The sequence below is a fragment of the Octopus sinensis genome, linkage group LG8, assembly GCF_006345805.1.
Source record: "Octopus sinensis linkage group LG8, ASM634580v1, whole genome shotgun sequence".
Lineage (NCBI taxonomy): Eukaryota > Metazoa > Mollusca > Cephalopoda > Octopoda > Octopodidae > Octopus > Octopus sinensis.
In genome coordinates, this window is record NC_043004.1 from 68889683 (window position 1) to 68910789 (window position 21107).

Genomic DNA, 21107 nt, shown 5'->3' on the forward strand with positions numbered 1-21107 from the left:
TTATGTGGCTGTGTTATTCCGAAAGTCCGCCAAGGCATTCTATTGCGAAAATTACCTGGCAGTGACGGAATACTCAACTCATGTGCGCGTGTTTGCGAGCGCGCACGCGAGTGTGTGAGTGAGTACCCATATATATAATTCGAGGCAGTTTCCGTTTAACAAGTTCACTCACAAGTTATTGGTATCTCCGGCGAGCTGGCAGAAACGTTAGCACGCCGGATGAAATGCTTAGTGGTATTTCGTCTGTCCTTACGTTGTGAGTTCAAATTCCGCCGAGGTTGATTTTGCCCTTCATCCTTTCGGGGTCGATAAATTAAGTACCAGTTCCGCACTGGGGTCGATGTAATCGACTTAATACCTATGTCTGTCTTTGTTTGTCCACTCTATGTTTAGCCCCTTGTGGGTAATAAAGAAATAGGTATCTCCGAGACTATCGTAGAAGACACTTGCTCGAGATGTTGTGTAGTGAGATGGAACTGAAATTATGTATTTGCGAAGCGAACTGCGTAATTATGCAAGTATGCTTACGCCTTGAATACTTAGGAATCGATAAAAATAAATATTTATTGCCCTTTTGGCGATCGTTCGATATAACCCTCATAAATGTCACAATTGATCAGCCCATTTGGCGAATCATTCGATATAGCTCTCAGAAATTATACTTTTGGTCAGCTGTTGAACAGCTGTTAAGGGACAGCGTTCGGTAAATTCCATTAAAAAATGTTTGTTTATTTATTTTTGTGGGTGGAAATGTAAATTTCGCTTGATGTCAGCATAAAGTGAAAGAGAGAGAAAATGGACAGGGACGTGTGTATGTATTGACGGGGGGTGCGAGACAGAAAGTGCGTGTTGTGTATGTGAGAGAGAGAGAGAGAGAGAGAGAGAGAGAGAGAGAGAGAGAAGAGAGAGAGAGAGAGAGATAGGTGTGTTGTCGGAGAGAGAGAGAGAGACAGACAGGCAGACAGACAGACAGACAGACAGAGAGAAAGTGTGTGTTGCTGTGTGTGTGAGACAGTGATAGCGTAATTTTTGTTTATTTACTTTTTCTCGCATCTTTTTGGGTGTATTTAGTTTTTTTTTTTGTATTTGACTGAGAGAGAGAGAGAGAAGGTGTGTCTTGCTCTGCATGTGTGTGTGTGTGCGTGTGTGAGTGAGTGAGAGGGAGAGAGTGACAGCGTAAAAGATGAGAGAAAAACTAAATAAATAAAAAAAATTATGCTAACATTCTCTCCGTCTCTCTCACTCACTCTCTCTCTCTTTCTCACACACATACATACACACACACAGAGCAAGACACACGTTCTCTCTTTCTGACAGCACCTCTTTCTCTCTCTCTCTCAGTCAAACACACACTAAAAAAATGTCAGAAAAATAAATAAAATTTACGCTATCACACTCTCTCTCTTTCTCTCTCTCTCTCTTTCTTTCTCTCTCTCTTTCTCTCTCTCTCTCTTCTCTTCTCTCTCTCTCTCTCGTCCTCTCTCTCTCTCTTTCTCTCTCTCTCTCTCTCTCTTACACACACACATACGCACACAATATGTACTTTCTGTCCCAACCCCCAACCCCCGTCAATACATACACACGTCCCTATCCATCTTCTCTCTCTTTCACTTTATGCTGTCATCAAACGAAATTTACATTTCTTGTCACAAAAATAAATAGATGAAAAATTTTTTACGGAATTTACCAAAAGCCGTATGGTAAGAGCTGAATTGAGCGCACATGCCTTCGAGACAAAACGAAGGATTGCCTCACTGGCTTACTTTTTTCTCAATAGATATGCACCTTGCAGGTTCTTAAGCACTTGAAATTCGCACACCAGGTATTATGAAAGATTGCCCACCCCAAGCCACCAAACAAAAAATATATAAATAATAAAATTAAGTTTTCGCTGTCTTAACGGGATGTCTTTTGTTTTTATCGCCGTAAACGTGTGTCGTTGTAATAGACATATCTTAACATTTGACCGGCTGTTGTATTTAAAGTGTCTGTATCTTTCAGAGATTGAGGCAGACGGTATTGATGGTGAGTCCACATATGTACAGCTACATTTTTATCCCAAGGGACCACTTTAAGAAAAAGTTTATCAAGCTCAAACCAGTTCGGATGATAAATATGTCCTTTATCTACCTTAATAAGGTGTGAATATATTTTTGATAGCTTCAGTGGTATTGCCATTGAATGAACTCCCCAAATACTAGAGTTAAAGTTTCTGTAACTTTCGTACCAATATTCTAAGAACTTGGAGTGTCTTTTGGCAAATATTAAACCGTTCCCTATACCGGTTGCTGGGTCGATTAGGCCCATTGTAAGGACTGGCTGCCGGAAATGGTCGATTGGTCGCAGGAATAGAATGTCCGGATCAAGATAAATCCCACCGCTCACTGCAATAAATAGACAAATATAGATGTATTAGATTAGATGAAACGAAGTGAAGGAAGATAGTACATGTGATTATAAAGATAGAGCAACTCCTAACTTTCGTCACCCCTATCCCACCTCACACCTATGCATTCCCAGACAACACACCTGAATACAGACAACACACCTGAATACAGAGAACACACCTGAATACAGACAACACACCTGAATACAGACAACACACCTGAATACAGACAACACACCTGAATACAGACAACACACCTGAATACAGACAACACACCTGAATACAGACAACACACCTGAATACAGACAACACACCTGAATACAGACAACACACCTGAATACAGACAATACACCTGAATACAGACAACACACACACGCACGCAACATGCATAAACATACACACACTATAGGGTCACACATACACACACATGTACACGTGCACACACCACCCGAACAATCACACATCAACTGCTACACACAAGCATTTGCACATGCACGCACACCCATGCGCACACACGCAAACACATACACACACACACACACACGATAGCCTAACACAGATATACACACGTCCATACACTCACACACACAGAGATACACGAAACGCACGCACTAAGTTACTTGTGCACATACACACACATGCTCCCATACAATACACACATGTACACACGTCCGTACGTGCACACACATACACACCAGTACTTGAAACACACATCACTCTACAAAATGTACATACATACATACATACATACATACATACATATATACATACATACATATATACATACATACATACATACATACATACATACATACATACATATATACATACATACATATTACATACATACATATATACATACATACATACATACATACATACATACATATATACATACATACATATATACATACATACATACATACATACATATATACATACATACATATATACATACATACATATATACATACATACATACATACATACATACATATATACATATATACATACATACATACATACATATATACATACATACATATATACATACATACATACATACATACATACATACATACATACATATATACATACATACATATATACATACATATACATACATACACATACATATATACATACATACATACATATATACATACATACATATATACATACATATATATATACATACATACATATATACATACATACATATATACATACATACATATATATACATACATATATACATACATACACACTCACACACAGGCCCACATAATATTAAGCTTGCCCCCACATACATTCACATGCACTCACCCCCATTCACACGCATATGCACTCACACACACCATTCTCACATACACACACACACACGCTTGCGCACACTAGTTTGGCCAGGTCACTCTTATTATCTCCCTTCCACTCAATCTCTTTCTTCTGGCTATTTCATCATGTCGAACCGTTAAACCCTATATATTTCTTTTCTCGCTCCGTTTTTTTTTTACGTTTTCTTTCCCTTTTTCCTTCTCAATCCTTTCTGCCGAAGAGCGTAGGTACGAAACGTCAAAGACTTTTCCATTCTTCCTTATCGTCAAATTAATACACCTGCTTGTTGTACCTTCACCTATCTTCGTCTTTTGCTTTCTGCACATTTGAATTATATCGTTACTATTATATTAAACTATCTTATGTCCGAATTTGGTCAAATGCGTTTGTGGTTTTTTTCAATATTTAATTTTGCTTGCAATAGCCGGTTCTTTTGAGCAAACTATTGTATTCCAGCTGTTTCAGATGCCAAGATATGAGAATTGTCGAAGTGTAGTATAACGGTTTAGCATTTTTCAAAAGTGTAGTAACTCCTACATACGACAGTTTTGCTAAAATATTTCTGACTGAAAATATCATACATGCATGGAGTTAGGATTTCATACACCCAACAAAGTCTTATTGTTTAGCTGAAACTGTTGCTAATGTAAAAAGAAATGGAATGGTGAAACTATTTTTTCGTTTTCTGAAGAAGCAACGTTTTGGACTTGCGAGACTTACGCATAATAGCAACAATATGTGTGTGTGTGTGTGTGTGTGTGTGTGTGTGTGTGTGTGTGTGTGTGTGTGAATTTTCAGGATTCGACAGTATCTAGTATTTAGATAGTAATAGCAAGGTAGAGTCGAGGATAGAGCACCTGTGTACTGACATGTATACTGTACTTACTAAAGTGAATACCTATTTCTTTATTACCCACAAGGGGCTAAACACAGAGGGGACAAACAAGGACAGACATAGGTATTAAGTCGATTACATCGACCCCAGTGCGTAACTGGTACTTAATTTATCGACCTCGAAAGGATGAAAGGCAAAGTCGACCTCGGCGGAATTTGAACTCACAACGTAACGCAGACGAAATACCACTAAGCATTTCGCCCGGCGTGCTAACGTTTCTGCCAGCTCGCCGCCTTATACTAAAGTGAATACCGATTTGCTCTTCCAGTTACGCATATATTCACAAGTAACACAATAGCTATGTTAATCAGAGAGGAGGAATATGTTGTATAAAATCATAATTAACTGATCCTCCTATATTTTCTTTTATCCAAAGCCAGTAACTTTTCAGTACCAACTCATATATATAGATGCTTCCATGTCATCAAACACCGGGAGATTTCTAAGATTTGTATGTCCTCGGTGCCCACAAAACCTTAAGTCATACAAAGTTGAGTCAAATTGTTTTTAGAAAAATATATGTAACTCCTGCCAAATGTGATTAAAGCCACTCTCTTTCGTTTGTCCACTAGTTCATCTACATATCGAGAAACTGGTCGACAAGGCGCAAACATGCGCCGTGCCAGGCCGGACCATCCATGACAACCTCCATCTGATGCGCTACATCATAGACAGGGTAGTTAACGAACCTGGAATGGGTGGGGCCCTGATCAACTTGGATCAATCAAAAGCCTTTGATAGGGTAGACCATCGATACTTGGAGGCAGTCCTGAGAGCGGCTGGTTTCGGTCCCGTCTTCCGCGGCTGGATAGCTGCCTTGTACAGAGGCATCCGTTCGGTAATTCGCGTAAATGGACATCTATCGAGACCTTTCGACATTGCACGTTCGGTCCGTCAGGGATGCCCCCTCTCGGCGCTTCTATACGTATTGACTCTTGAGCCACTACTGCGGAAGCTGGCGACTCTAAGGGGCATCCCGCGAGAATTGGGATGCGGGACGAGCGTGTCTGCATACGCGGACGACGTCACCGTCATAGCGTCTAGCCACGAACTCATCGACCTGGTAGGCGTGACACTGAAAGATTACGAAGCGGTGACAGGAGTGAAAATCAACCGGAAAAAATCAGTGGGTTTGACTCGGCACCTGGAGAAGCAAGCCCATGCCGTCTACCAGCGCCTCCGTCGTGGGACGCTGCACAGTTGCTTGGGGTCTGGTTTGGTCCGGACCTCCAAATGGAGAAAAACTGGAACGAGATAACGAGTAAAGTGGTCACTCTCGCCCGGCAATGGGCCGAGAGGAAACTGTCCATAAAATGTCGGGCGGAGGTGGCGAACACGTACATCGCGTCCGTCATCTACTACCGCCTGACCGTCGTACCTTGTCCCGACCCTACCATCACCAAACTACAACGCATCCTCTTTCGCTCTTTGTGGAAAGGATGCGTCCCGATGGTCAGGCGATCCATTTGCTGTCAACACCCGTTAAAAGGAGGGCTGGGCATGCCGTGGTTGATGATGCGCAGACACGCGCTGAGACTGCGACATCTCTGGCTCTATGTAGACGACGGTGAACAGGTGTGGTCGCCGTTTGTGAGGCACGCTTTCCCGCAGCTCGTCTCCATGACCGAACTGCAGTCGTGGATCAAAAAGAGGCCGAGGAAGGGCGAATGGCACCGCGAGTGTCGCGTTGCTCTCAAGCAACTCTGCCGTTCTGGGTCGACCTTAAGTGACTTCAACACAACCAAAGCATTCTATAGGGGTTTAGTGGAGGGGAGGTACGACGACGAGCTCGGGGCGAACCTGGACGTCGACGAGGAGTACCTGACCCGCCTGTTCGGGACGACTTTCGGGCCAGGGCCCATGGACAACTTCCAGAGATCCCTGGCCTGGCAGTGCTACGAGAAGCGCTACCCGTTCGGGATAAGCTCTACAGACACGGCTCGAGAAACACGGGGCCGACCTGCCCGAGATGCGGTCAGAGCGACGAAACCGTTCTGCACGCACTCGTTCAGTGTCCAACAATTTCCGACCTGTGGGCTTATGTCGAACAACTGCTGTCACGTGTGGGACGAGTCGGTTTATCAGCTGAGTCTATCGTCAATATTGTCACGCCTCCTTCCTTCAAAAGGGAAGGAAGAGCTATTTTCATCATCCTGTGGCTATGGCGAAAGAATGTATCTGGTGGACGCGTCTGAAAGGATTGGAGACAAAACACTTCCTCTCTGGTCAATCTCTCATCAACTTCTTCAAGTACCACTTGAAAAGGAAAGTGAGAGTAGAGAGGCAAGTTTTGTCTAGCGAATGTTTTAAAAAAAGATGGGTGAATGTAGCAAGAATGGCACGTATGAATGACGAAGCCACCTTGAGCATAGTCCTATGAACCCAGAAATCGAAAACAGAGAGTTGCTTATTTGCCAAAAAAAAAAAAAAAAAAAAAAAGAAATATAAAATGTCACTTCATTGACCGAGGTTACCGTGGTCTTTTCCGCAGGCTTTTCTTTCCACGGGTAAACCTCACCTGTCCTCCCCTTTAACTTCATATTGACATTTCTGTGATAACGATCCCTATTGATCATTTTTTTTTTTCTTCTCCCCCCCCCTTTTTTTTTTTTTTTTTTTTTTTTTAACCCCCCTTATTTTTGTCCTCTTTCTCTCCTTTTACGATCCCTTTTGATCGAACCTCCCCCTTCCCTTTTTTTTTTTTTTTTTTTTTTTTAATACCTTCAAAAGAAAAGCTCTACCTTGTAATTTGTTCTATCTGTGTGCAGCCCTGTGTGGCTAATAAAGAAACATATCTATCTATCTATCTATCTATCCATCTATCCATCTATCTATCTATCTATCTATCTATCTATCCATCTATCTATCTATCCATCTATCTATCTATCTATCTATCTATCTATCTATCTATCTATCTATCTATCCATCTATCTATCTATCCATCTATCTATATCTATCTATCTATCCATCTATCTATCTATCTATCTATCTATCTATCTATCTATCTATCTATCTATCTATCTATCTATCTATCTATCTGATACTTGGAGGCAGTCCTGAGAGCGGCTGGTTTCGGTCCCGTCTTCCGCGGCTGGATAGCTGCCTTGTACAGAGGCATCCGTTCGGTAATTCGCGTAAATGGACATCTATCGAGACCTTTCGACATTGCACGTTCGGTCCGTCAGGGATGCCCCCTCTCGGCGCTTCTATACGTATTGACTCTTGAGCCACTACTGCGGAAGCTGGCGACTCTAAGGGGCATCCCGCGAGAATTGGGATGCGGGACGAGCGTGTCTGCATACGCGGACGACGTCACCGTCATAGGTCTAGCCACGAGCACATCGAGCTGGTCGGCGAGACACTGAAAAACTACGAAGCGGTGACAGGAGCGAAAATCAACCGGGAAAAGTCAGTGGGCTTGCGACTAGGCACCTGGAGAAGCAAGCCCATGCCGTCCACCAGCGCCTCCGTCGTGGGACGCTGGACCGACGGCCCGGTTGAGTTGCTCGGGGTCTGGTTTGGTCGGACCTCCAAGTGGAGAAGAACTGGAACGAGATAACGAGTAGGGTGGTCACTCTCGCCCGGCAATGGGCGAGAGGAAACTGTCCCTAAAAGGTCGAGCGGAGGTGGCGAACACGTACATCGCGTCCGTCATCTACTACCGCCTGACCGTCGTACCTTGTCCCGACCCTACCATCACCAAACTACAACGCATCCTCTTTCGCTTCTTGTGGAAAGGATGCGTCCCGATGGTCAGGCGATCCATTTGCTGTCAACACCCGCTAAAAGGAGGGCTGGGCATGCCGTGGTTGATGATGCGCAGACACGCGCTGAGACTGCGACATCTCTGGCTCTATGTAGACGACGGTGAACAGGTGTGGTCGCCGTTTGTGAGGCACGCTTTCCCGCAGCTCGTCTCCATGACCGAACTGCAGTCGTGGATCAAAAAGAGGCCGAGGAAGGGCGAATGGCACCGCGAGTGTCGCGTTGCTCTCAAGCAACTCTGCCGTCCTGGGTCGACCTTAAGTGACTTCAACACAACCAAAGCATTCTATAGGGGTTTAGTGGAGGGGAGGTACGACGACGAGCTCGGGGCGAACCTGGACGTCGACGAGGAGTACCTGACCCGCCTGTTCGGGACGACTTTCGGGCCAGGGCCCATGGACAACTTCCAGAGATCCCTGGCCTGGCAGTGCTACCGAGAAGCGCTACCCGTTCGGGATAAGCTCTACAGACACGGCTCGAGAAACACGGGGCCGACCTGCCCGAGATGCGGTCAGAGCGACGAAACCGTTCTGCACGCACTCGTTCAGTGTCCAACAATTTCCGACCTGTGGGCTTATGTCGAACAACTGCTGTCACGTGTGGGACGAGTCGGTTTATCAGCTGAGTCTATCGTCAATATTGTCACGCCTCCTTCCTTCAAACGGGAAGGAAGAGCTATTTTCATCATCCTTGTGGCTATGGCGAAAGAATGTATCTGGTGGACGCGTCTGAAAGGATTGGAGACAAACACTTTCCTCTCTGGTCAATCTCTCATCAACTTCTTCAAGTACACTTGAAAAGGAAAGTGAGAGTAGAGAGGCAAGTTTTGTCTAGCGAATGTTTTAAAAAAAGATGGGTGAATGTAGCAAGAATGGCACGTATGAATGACGAAGCCACCTTGAGCATAGTCCTATGAACCCAGAAATCGAAAACAGAGAGTTGCTTATTTGCAAAAAAAAAAAAAAAAAAAAAAAAGAAATATAAAATGTGACTTCATTGACCGAGGTTACCGTGGTCTTTTCCGCAGGCTTTTCTTTCCACGGGTAAACCTCACCTGTCCTCCCCTTTACACTTCATATTGACATTTCTGTGATAACGATCCCTATTGATCATTTTTTTTTCCTCTCCCCCCCCTTTTTTTTTTTTTTTTTTTTTTTTTAACCCCCCTTATTTTTGTCCTCTTTCTCTCCTTTTACGATCCCTTTTGATCGAACCTCCCCCTTTTTTTTTTTTTTTTTTTTTTTTTTTTTTTAATACCTTCAAAAGAAAAGCTCTACCTTGTAATTTGTTCTATCTGTGTGCAGCCCTGTGTGGCTAATAAGGAAACAACTATCTATCTATCTATCTATCTAATATATCTATCTATCTATCTATCTATCGACTATTCTATCTATCTATCTATCTATCTATCTATATATCTATCTATCTGTCCCGATGGTCAGGCGATCCATTTGCTGGTCAACACCCGTTAAAAGGAGGGCTGGGCATGCCGTGGTGATGATGCGCAGACACGCGCGAGAACTGCGACATCTCTGGCTCTATGTAGACGACGGTGAACAGGTGTGGTCGCGGTTTGTGAGGCACGCTTTCCCGCAGCTCGTCTCCATGACCGAACTGCAGTCGTGGATCAAAAAGAGGCCGAGGAAGGGCGAATGGCACCGCGAGTGTCGCGTTGCTCTCAAGCAACTCTGCCGTCCTGGGTCGACCTTAAGTGACTTCAACACAACCAAAGCATTCTATAGGGGTTTAGTGGAGGGGAGGTACGACGACGAGCTCGGGGCGAACCTGGACGTCGACGAGGAGTACCTGACCCGCCTGTTCGGGACGACTTTCGGGCCAGGGCCCATGGACAACTTCCAGAGATCCCTGGCCTGGCAGTGCTACCGAGAAGAAGCGCTACCCGTTCGGGATAAGCTCTACAGACACGGCTCGAGAAACACGGGGCCGACCTGCCCGAGATGCGGTCAGAGCGACGAGAACCGTTCTGCACGCACTCGTTCAGTGTCCAACAATTTCCGACCTGTGGGCTTATGTCGAACAACTGCTGTCACGTGTGGGACGAGTCGGTTTATCAGCTGAGTCTATCGTCAATATTGTCACGCCTCCTTCCTTCAAACGGGAAGGAAGAGCTATTTTCATCATCCTGTGGCTATGGCGAAAGAATGTATCTGGTGGACGCGTCTGAAAGGATTGGAGACAAACACTTTCCTCTCTGGTCAATCTCTCATCAACTTCTTCAAGTACCACTTGAAAAGGAAAGTGAGAGTAGAGAGGCAAGTTGTGTCTAGCGAATGTTTTAAAAAAAGATGGGTGAATGTAGCAAGAATGGCACGTATGAATGACGAAGCCACCTTGAGCATAGTCCTATGAACCCAGAAATCGAAAACAGAGAGTTGCTTATTTGCAAAAAAAAAAAAAAAAAAAAAAAGAAATATAAAATGTGCTTCATTGACCGAGGTTACCGTGGTCTTTTCCGTAGGCTTTTCTTTCCACGGGTTAAACCTCACCTGTCCTCCCCTTTACACTTCATATTGACATTTCTGTGATAACGATCCCTATTGATCAATTTTTTTCCTCTCCCCCTTTTTTTTTTTTTTTTTTTTTTTTTTTTTTTAACCCCCCCTTTTTTTGTCCTCTTTCTCTCCTTTTACGATCCCTTTTGATCGAACCTCCCCTCCCTTTTTTTTTTTTTTTTTTTTTTAAACCTTCAAAAGAAAAGCTCTACCTTGTAATTTGTTCTATCTGTGTGCAGCCCTGTGTGGCTAATTAAAGAAACATATCTATCTATCTATCTATCTATCTATCTATCTATCTATCTATCTATCTATCTATCTATCTATCTATCTATCTATGACGGATGTGATGTCGTTTCAGCTCCGAAGGTAATCATTATTTTGACTATTTATAGGCCAATTTTTGTGTAGATTTTTGCAAATAAGGTGTGTAAGGCAACCAACTTTCATTTGAGTGCTTTTCCAAGGGAGGAATTCGCCCCTAGGGTCAGTTTCGACCCCATTTCATTTCTGTTATTTTCTTCTCGACATTAGAAAATGTCTAGAAATTTTATTGTTGAACGCTGGTCGCGTTTTTTTGGAACAACATTTTCCTAGTCTGGAAACGACAGAGAAAAAAAAGAACGTTCGCACGGAAAATGCAAACGTCAAATTCGGTGAAAGGAACGCTGCAACCACGTGCGTTAACAGCCCTGTCACCACCGCCACCACCACCACTAACAACAGCAACCACGAGACAACAACTGCTACCACCACCACCTCCACCACCACCACCACCACTACCACGACCAACATAAATGATAAAAATAAAACTAAACGAACGAAAACTATTGACAAAAACAACAGCAACAACAAGAACAACAATAAAAATGAACTATCTAATAGTGAAGATGCAATACAAAAAAGTCAACAACAGTAAATTTCGCAGATATTCTTCGCCAGAAAAGGAGGAGATTGTTACATTCACAAATGAAGAGCTCATAGAAACAAGAGCTCTCTTTACAACCCGTGGACAAGATTTAGTCCTGCATACACCTCAACATATAAAACAAGAAATAGAAAATAAGACAATTGTATATAAAATTATTAGAAAAAACAAAAACCAAATGAACAGATTACAAAAACTGATGTGGAGAAATGTTAAAAAATATAATGAAGAAAAAAAAAGAGTATATAAACTGGGGTCCACAGTTTAACACAGTAGTGGTCCGCTTCCCTAACCAGGAAGTGGCAAAAGCTCACTCTACTGAGTCTCTGGGAAATGATGAAATCATCATGGTCCCTTATTATAAAAACCAGAGGGTGAGTAGAATTACTATCAGAAATGTACCCCCCGATATGCCGAACAAATGGATAACAGGGGCAATCTGTTACCACTTGAAAAAGATCAATATTCTAGAAACAGCCGTGTACCTAAACGACAATTGGGGTGGAAAAACAGTAGTTGTGACCATCCAGATTGAGGGGGCCTCTATCGAGAGCCTACCCGACAAGATATACTTGGAAAATGGGCAATGCCTATATGTTATGGCAGAAGGCAAAAAGCCTAGATGCTACAAATGTGGCAGCCCCGAACATTTGATTGCCAAGTGCGATCTGGTACAGAAAAAACAAGAAAGAACAATTCAGAAAACAAATAAAATCCCTTTGTTGCCAACACCAACACCAACACACTCAATTATGGAACAAAGCCAAGAAAAAAAACAAACCCCAACAACATCACAAGAAAAACAGTACCAACACAATCACCGTTGACGTCACAACCAATTAAACTTGTTGAATCTTCAAAAAATCGACCCACACCCACCCCAGGACGACAATTAAAAAGACAGAAAACACTGACGAGAAGACAAATGCTACCCCTAACACCACAACAACACAAACACCGCACAAAACATCAACAATTTATACAAGCATACATAGTGATCCTGTTCTTTTTCCTCTACCCCATACTGATACCTCGGACGACGAAAGTTCGACGGAATGGCAAATAGCCACAGGGGGTAAAAGAAAAAGATCCAAAAAATCCACCAAACAAGGAATTAAAGCAGGGAGATATCTCACTCAGGACAACATTCCCCTAGACAATCAAAAAAGTAATGAACCCGTAAAACCACACACACAACTAACTGCAATAGACACAGACAATAAAGAATTAATGGACTACATCAAATCTAACATGGTCGTCTGTGAAGATGATTTTAAGACAAACAATCATCCGCACACCCACACCACCGAAACACATCAGAATTTTACACATAACACAAGCACAACACCACATACTGAAAACATTATTTCCGAATGCGGTAGGCGGGTATCAACGATACCTGTCGAAAAAACTATACAAACACCTCATCAAAAACGATACAAAAGAAGAAGAAAAAAATGAAACTTTTAAAGGAGTAAGTGACCTCACTTCTTGCCTCTTGTCTCTTCTAATATAGTGTGTAAAACACAATTTTCGTAATTGTCAAGTATGCTTAAATTAGGTTGTGTGAATGCGCGTGGCTTGGCGTCGGCTTGGAAGCAGGTTACCTTCTAAACGACATCAAGTCACTGGACGTGGATATAGTAGCTATCAGCGAAACCAGACTCAGTAAGCCGCGGGCCTTCGAGTCCATGTTTGGCAATCAATTTGACATTTATTTTTCTCCCTGTCTGCCGAACATGGGTGGTGGAGGTACTGCGGTGCTTTTTCGAAAGAGTCTAAAGGTAAAAGTAAGAGCAATATTCCTAGACCCGGAGGGTAGGCTGGTTGTCTTGGACGTGGATGGCAGAAATGGGTGTGCATTCCGTCTGATGGCAGTTTATGCACCGTCCTTAACGGGTCGGGCGGATTTCTTCAGACGTCTAGAGGTTTTCCTGGGTACGTCTAGACCTTTACTGTTAGTAGGGGATTGGAACGCTACCTTGGACACGCATCTAGATTATGTGGGAAGGGATAGGAATAGAAGGGGGTGTAAGAGCCTCAAAGACCTGCTCAGACGTTTCCATTTGTCTGACAGGTTCCGACTCGACCATCCGAACGTGCCAACGTGGACTTGGACAAACCGCGTCGGATCGTCGAGATCTTATCTAGATAGAATTTTATGCAGGACAGCGGATAGGGATAGTGTAGGATGTCCACAATTTAAAATAGTCAGCTACACAGATCACAAATTTGTTACGTGTACGCTCGACTTAGATAAAACACATAGGCAGGGTCCCGGTTACTGGAAACTGAACACGTCGCTGTTAGCGCGACAGGTTTACAGGAACCGGATTAGCGAGTTAATTAAGAGGGCGCTGACGGGAGCGGTCGTTAACAACCGCTGGTGGTACGCCCTGAAAATGGCAATAAAATCGGAATCAATTAGGTTTAGCAAGGAATTAGCGATAGAACGAAATAGAGTAGAGGGAGACTTAGTTAAGAAACTAGAAGAGGCACTTACCACTGGCAGCGCAACCAACGTGCTAGCTGCGAGGATGACCCTCGACCAACACCTCAACGCCAAGCACGAAGGTTGCGTCGTCAGAGCTAAAATGCGTGCCTTAAGGAACGAAGGGATTGAAGCTGCGCGAGAGGCCCGGGTAGCGGAGGCGCAGCGTGGCAACAGATCAACCATTCGGTCTCTAATAGATCAACAGGGATGCAGTTTACTCGAACCCGAAAGGATGTGTGAGGCCTTTCAACAGCACTTTGCTCGACTGTTTGGTGCGAGTGGTGGGTCGGTGCGAGTGGTGGGTCGGAACGAGGGATGGATTTCAGTGCCTACCTGACCGACCTGCCGCGGCTCTCGGCAAGAGAGGCGGAGTGTTGTGAAAGTCCCATCACAGCCGCTGACGTGTGGGATGCGATGGCGGGCTGCGCGAGGGATAAGTCGCCTGGATTGGATGGTTTACCCTACGAGCTGTATTGTCGAATGCCAGACTTGTTTGGCGACCTCTTGGCATCAGTCTACTGCAACTGGCAACAGAACGGGAGAATCCCCGGTTTCGTGAGCCGAGGTGCAGTGACGTTGCTGAAGAAAGACTCAAACAAGGGGAATTTTATAGATAATTTCAGGCCCATCACTCTGCTCAACGCAGATTTGAAAATTTTGGCCAAAGTAATAGCCAAGAGGTTGGCGCTTGTCATTGGTAAACTGGTCGACAGGGCGCAAACATGCGCCGTGCCGGGCAGAACCATACATGACAACCTCCATCTGATGCGCTACATTGTGGACAGGGTAGTTAAGGATCCTGGCATGGGTGGGGCGCTGATAAATTTGGATCAGTCTGAAGCCTTCGATAGGGTCGACCATCGGTACTTGGCGGCCGTCCTCAGGGCGGCTGGCTTCGGTCCCGTCTTCCGCGGTTGGATCGCTGCCTTGTATAGCGGCATCCGATCGGTGATTCGGGTAAACGGTCACCTGTCTAAACCGTTTGACATCACGCGTTCGGTCCGTCAGGGGTGTCCCCTGTCGGCGCTTCTGTATGTATTGACTCTCGAGCCGCTACTGCGGAAGCTGGCGACACTGAGGGGCATCCCACGGGAACTGGGTTGCGGGACAAGCGTGTCGGCATATGCGGACGATGTCACCGTCATAGTGTCGAGCTACCAGCACATCGAGCTGGTCGGCGAGACACTAAGAAAATATGAAACGGTGACGGGAGCAAAGATTAACCCGGAAAAGTCAGTGGGTTTGCTACTCGGCACCTGGAGAAGCAAGCCCATGCCGTCCGACTGCGGCTCAGTAGTGGGACGCTGGACGGACGGACCGGTTAAATTGCTCGGGGTCTGGTTCAGTCCGGACCTCCAAATGGATAAGAACTGGGACGAGATCACGAGTAGAGTGTGGTCGCTCTCAGCCAAACATGGGCCGAGAGAAAGCTGTCTCTAAAAGGCCGGGCGGAGGTGGCGAACGCGTACATCGCATCCGTCATCGATTACCGCCTGACCGTCGTACCTTGTCCCGACGCCACCATCACCAAACTGGAACGCATACTCTTCCGCTTCCTGTGGAAGGGTGGCGTTCCGATGGTGAGGAAGTCCATTTGCTGTCAACATCCGTTGAATGGAGGACTGGGCATGCCGTGGTTGATGATGCGCAGGCATGCGCTGAGACTGCGACATCTCTGGAAATTCATCGACGACGGTGAACAGGTGTGGGCGCCGTTTGTGAGGCGCGACTTCCCGCAGCTCGTCTCACTGACCGAACTGCAAACGTGGATCAAAAAGAGACCGAAACTGGGCGATTGGCACCGAGAGTGTCGCCAAGCTCTACAGCAGCTCTGCCGACCGGGGTCACACTTGTGCAACTTCCAAACGACTAAAGCGTTCTATAGAGGACTAGTGGAGGGGCGGTCCGACGACACACTCGGGGCAAACCTGGGCGTTCAGGACGACGTTCGGCCCGGGGCCTATGGATAACTTCCAGAAATCCCTGGCTTGGCAGTGCTATCGAGACGCACTACCTGTTCGAGAGAAGAGCTACAGACACGGTTCGAAAACCATCACCGGACCGACCTGCCCGAGATGCGGTCAGAGCGACGAAACCGTTCTGCACGCACTCGTGCAGTGTCCAGATATTTCAGAGCTGTGGTCCTTCGTCGAACAGCTGTTGTCACGTGTAGGTCAGGCTCGCCTATCGGCCGAGTCTATTGTGGATATTGTTCCACCACCTTCCTTTAAACGGAAGGGAAAACGGTTTTCGTTACGCTGATGGCTATGGCGAAAGAATGTGTGTGGTGGACGCGTTTGAAAGGACTGCAAACAAACACCTTCCTCTCTGGTCAGTCTCTCGTCAACTTTTTCAAGTACCACTTGAAAAGGAGGATGAGATGAGAATAGAGAGGAAGGCTTTGTCGAACGAATGTTTTAATAAAAAGTGGGTAAAAGTGGCAAAAATGGTCAGTATGAAAGACGACACTATTTAAGCATAAATCTGTAACCAAAAGAGACAACGAGAAGTAAGGCGACTTACTCATGTGTTCTTTTTCGAATTGCCTGAGGTGACCTTGGTCTTTTTTGTAGGTTTTTTTTCCAAGACTACACCTAAACTGTGAACCTTATATATATATATATATTGCTTTTTTATACACCACACAACCACAGATCCCTATTGATCAAACGTTTTTTTTGTTTTTTTTTTTCTTGCCCCCCCCATCCCACCTCGAAAAGAAAAAATTCTACATTGTATTCGTCCATTTTTATTCTGTGTTTAGCCCTGTGTGGCTACAATAAAAAAGTTATCTATCTATCTATCTATCTATCTATCTATCTATCTATCTATCTATCTATCTATCCATCTATCTATCTATCTATCTATCTATCTATCTATCCATCTATCTAAATATCTATCTATCCATCTATCTATCCATCTATCTATCTATCCATCTATCTTCTATCATCTATCTATCTATCTATCTATCTATCTATCTATCTCTATCTATACCAACTCCCAAACCAAGGACATCTGCAAAAAGACACCAGCAAGCAAAAATGAAGAAGAAGAAAAATTACATTACAACTCCAAATCCCACAAAATGAGACCCTAAACAACAACAATACCCACAATCACTCAAACACAAAATACCCAAACCCCACATCCAAAACCGCATACACCACAACCAAACGCTCCAACCAACACCAACAACAAAACCAACACAGTCGACAATAGACCCCAATACTTTCCCTCTTCCAGACTCCGATTCGTCTGATCTGTCTAGACGACGAAGAAGACACGGAAGATTGGCAAATAGCCACAGGGGGGAGAAGAAAAAGGGGAAAAAAAAGAAAAGAAAAAATAACAAACAAAGCGGGAAGATACACCACTCCCGAAACAAAAACATCCACAGAAAACACACACATCAACACAAACACACCATCATCAAACCCCCCAAAAATGTTGACAGCCATAAACACAAACAACCACGACCTAATGGAACACATTAGGTCAAACACTAACATTACTGAAAACGACATAAAAACAAGTAACCACCCACACACAACACCACCACAACACATTAAAATAATACACGTGACACAGAACACATACAGCACCCTGAAATCTCTTTACCCTGATGCAGTAGGGAGATTTCAAAAGTACTCATCGAAAAAACTGTATAAAAGCCTCATAGAAGAAGACCGTGAGGTGAAAGACAAAGAACTTTCGAAAAACAAGTAACCTTTTCTCTCTCCCTTTCCTTTTTGCACTTTTATCGGAACATGCTCAGAATAGGTAGTATAAATGTACGTGGCTTGGGGTCGCCTTGGAAACAAGGCTACCTGTTAAATGACATCAAGTCACTAAATCTGAATATCATAGCCATCAGTGAGACCAGACTCCACAGCTTGCGGGCACTCCAGCACATTTTCGGTACACATTTCAACATTTATTTTTCTCCGTTCTACCGAGAATGGGCGGAGGTGGCACCGCGGTGCTTATCCGGAAGAGTCTGGATCTCAAAGTAAGAGCAAATTTCCTAGACCCGGAGGGTAGGCTGGTCGTTTTGGATGTCGATGGCAGCAATGAGTGTGCTTTTGCGACTGATAGCAGTTATGCTCCGTCCTTAACAGGCCGACCAGATTTCTTTCGACGTCTAGAGTCTTTCATGGGAACGTCTCGTCCTTTACTTTTAGTGGGGGATTGGATTCCACCCTGGACACGCATCTAGACTACGTGGGCAGAGATAGCAATAGAAGGGGATGCAAATGCCCAAAGACCTGCTCAGACGTTTCCAACTGTCTGACAGGTACCGACTGGACCACCCGAATGTGCCAATGTGGACATGGAGTAACCGCATCGGGTCGTCCAGATCATACTTAGATAGAGTATTCTGTAGGACAATAGATAAAAATAGTGTAGGTTGTCCACAATTTCATATAGTCAGTTACACAGATCACAAGTTTGTGACTTGTACACTTGACTTAGATAAGACACATAGGCAGGGTCCTGGTTACTGGAAACTGAACGCGTCTTTTACAGCACGACAGGTTTACAGGGACCGGATCAGCACATTAGTAAGAGAGCTTTGACGGGTACCATCATCAACAACAGATGGTGGTATGCCCTAAAAAAAGCGATTAAAGCAGAATCAGTCAGATACAGTAGAGCCTAGCATTAGACCGAAATAGAATAGAGGGAGAATTAGTTAAGGTTTTAGAAGAGGCACTTAGAACTGGCATCGCGTCCAACGTACTGGCGGCGAGATTGGCCCTCGACCAACACCTCAACGCCAAACACGAGGGATGCGTTGTCAGAGCTAGGATGCGTGCTCTGAGGAACGAAGGAGTTGGAGCCGCCCAAGAGGCCCGAGTGGTGGAGACGCAACGAGGCAACAGAGCCACCATCAAGTCTCTTATAGATGAACAGGGGCGCGAATTGCTCGAGCCTAAAAGGATGTGTGGGGTTTTTCAACAACACTTCACCCAACTGTTTGGGACAAGTGGTGAGTCAGAAAGCAGAGTGGACTTTAGTGCCTACCTGCATGCCTTGCCACGACTCTCAGCAAGGGATGTGGAGTCTTGTGAAAAGCCTATCACAGCTGCGGATGTACAGGATGCGATGGTAGGCTGCGCGAGAGAGAGACAAGTCACCAGGCTTGGATGGTCTGCCCTACGAATTTTATTTTCATATGCCAGACTTGTTTGGAGGCGTCTTGGCAGCTGTCTACTGCAACTGGCAGCAGAACGGAGTATTCCTGCTTTTGTAAAGCGAGGAGCAGTGGCACTGATCAAGAAAGACCCAAACAAGGGGGACGTCATAGATAATTTCAGGCCCATCACTCTACTCAACGCAGATTTGAAAATTTTGGCCAAGGTGTTAGCCGAGAGGTTGGCGCTTGTCATCAAGAAACTAATCGACAAGGCGCAAACATGCGCCGTGCCGGGTAGAAGTATTCATGACAACCTCCATCTGATGCGCTACATCATAGACAGGGTAGTTAAAAATCCTGGCATGGGTGGGGCGCTGATCAATTTGGATCAATCAAAAACCTTCGATAGGGTAGACCATCACTACTTGGAGGCTGTCCTCAAAGCGGCTGGTTTCGGTCCAGTTTTCCGCGGTTGGATCGCTGCCTTATACAGTGGCATCCGTTCAGTAGTTCGCGTAAATGGTCATCTATCCAGACCTTTTAACATCATGCGTTCGGTTCGTCAGGGATGCCCCCTCTCATCGCTGCTGTATGTACTGACTCTTGAGCCACTACTGCGGAAACTGGCGACGCTGAGGGGCATCCCACGAGAGCTGGGATGCGGGAGGAGCGTGTCTGCATACGCGGATGACGTCACCGTCATAGTGTCGAGTTACGAGCACATCGAGCTGGTCGGCGAGACACTGAAAGAATACGAAGCGGTAACGGGAGCAAAAATTAACCGGGAAAAGTCAGTGGGCTTGCGGCTCGGCACCTGGAGAAGCAAGCCCATGCCGTCCAACAGCGTCTCCATCGTGGGACGCTGGACGGACGGACCGGTTAAATTGCTCGGGGTCTGGTTCGGTCCGGACCTCCAAATGGAGAAGAACTGGGGCGAGATAACGACTAGGGTGGCTACTCTCACCATGAAATGGACTGAGAGAAAGCTATCCCTAAAAGGTCGGGCGGAGGTGGCGAACGCGTACATCGCATCCGTCATCGAGTATCGTCTGACCGTCGTGCCTTGTCCCGACCCTACCATCACCAAACTGGAACGCATACTCTTCCGCTTCTTGTGGAAGGGAAACGTTCCGATGGTTAGGCGATCCATTTGCTGCCAACACCCGCTAAATGGAGGGCTGGGCATGCCGTGGTTGATGATGCGCAGACATGCGCTGAGACTGCGACATCTCCGGCGCTTCATAGACAACGGTGAACAGGGGTGGTCGCCTTTTGTGCGGCGCGCTTTCCCGCAGCTCGTCTCCTTGGACGAACTACAGTCATGGATCAAGCAGAGACCGAGGCTAGGCGAATGGCACCGCGAGTGTCGCGTTGCTCTCAAGCAACTCTGCCGTCCGGGATCGAACTTGTGCGACTCCATCACAACAAAGCATTCTATAGAGGATTAGTGGAGGGGAGGTGCGACGACGAACTCGGGCAGAGTCTGGGCGTCGACGAGGAACACCTGACCCGCCTGTTCAGGACAACTTTCGGGCCGGGACCTATGAACAATCACCAAAGATCCCTGGCCTGGCAGTGCTATCGAGAAGCATTACCTGTTCGGGATAAGCTCTACAGACACGGTTCCAGACACACTGGACCGACTTGCCCGAGA

At 45.4% G+C, this 21107-nt stretch overlaps 1 protein-coding gene across 1 annotated transcript in view; it reads right to left on the reverse strand.

Moving 5' to 3' along the window:
- Positions 1 to 1499: 1499 nt before the first annotated feature.
- The window catches only part of LOC115215173, a 64789-nt gene continuing 45181 nt past the window's right edge, over positions 1500 to 21107 (reverse strand). Inside the window, exon 3 of the mRNA XM_029784355.2 lies at positions 1500 to 2384. Within this exon, the coding sequence (XP_029640215.1) occupies positions 1918 to 2384 (467 nt within the window). The 3' untranslated portion in view covers positions 1500 to 1917. The remainder of the gene's footprint in view (positions 2385 to 21107) is intronic.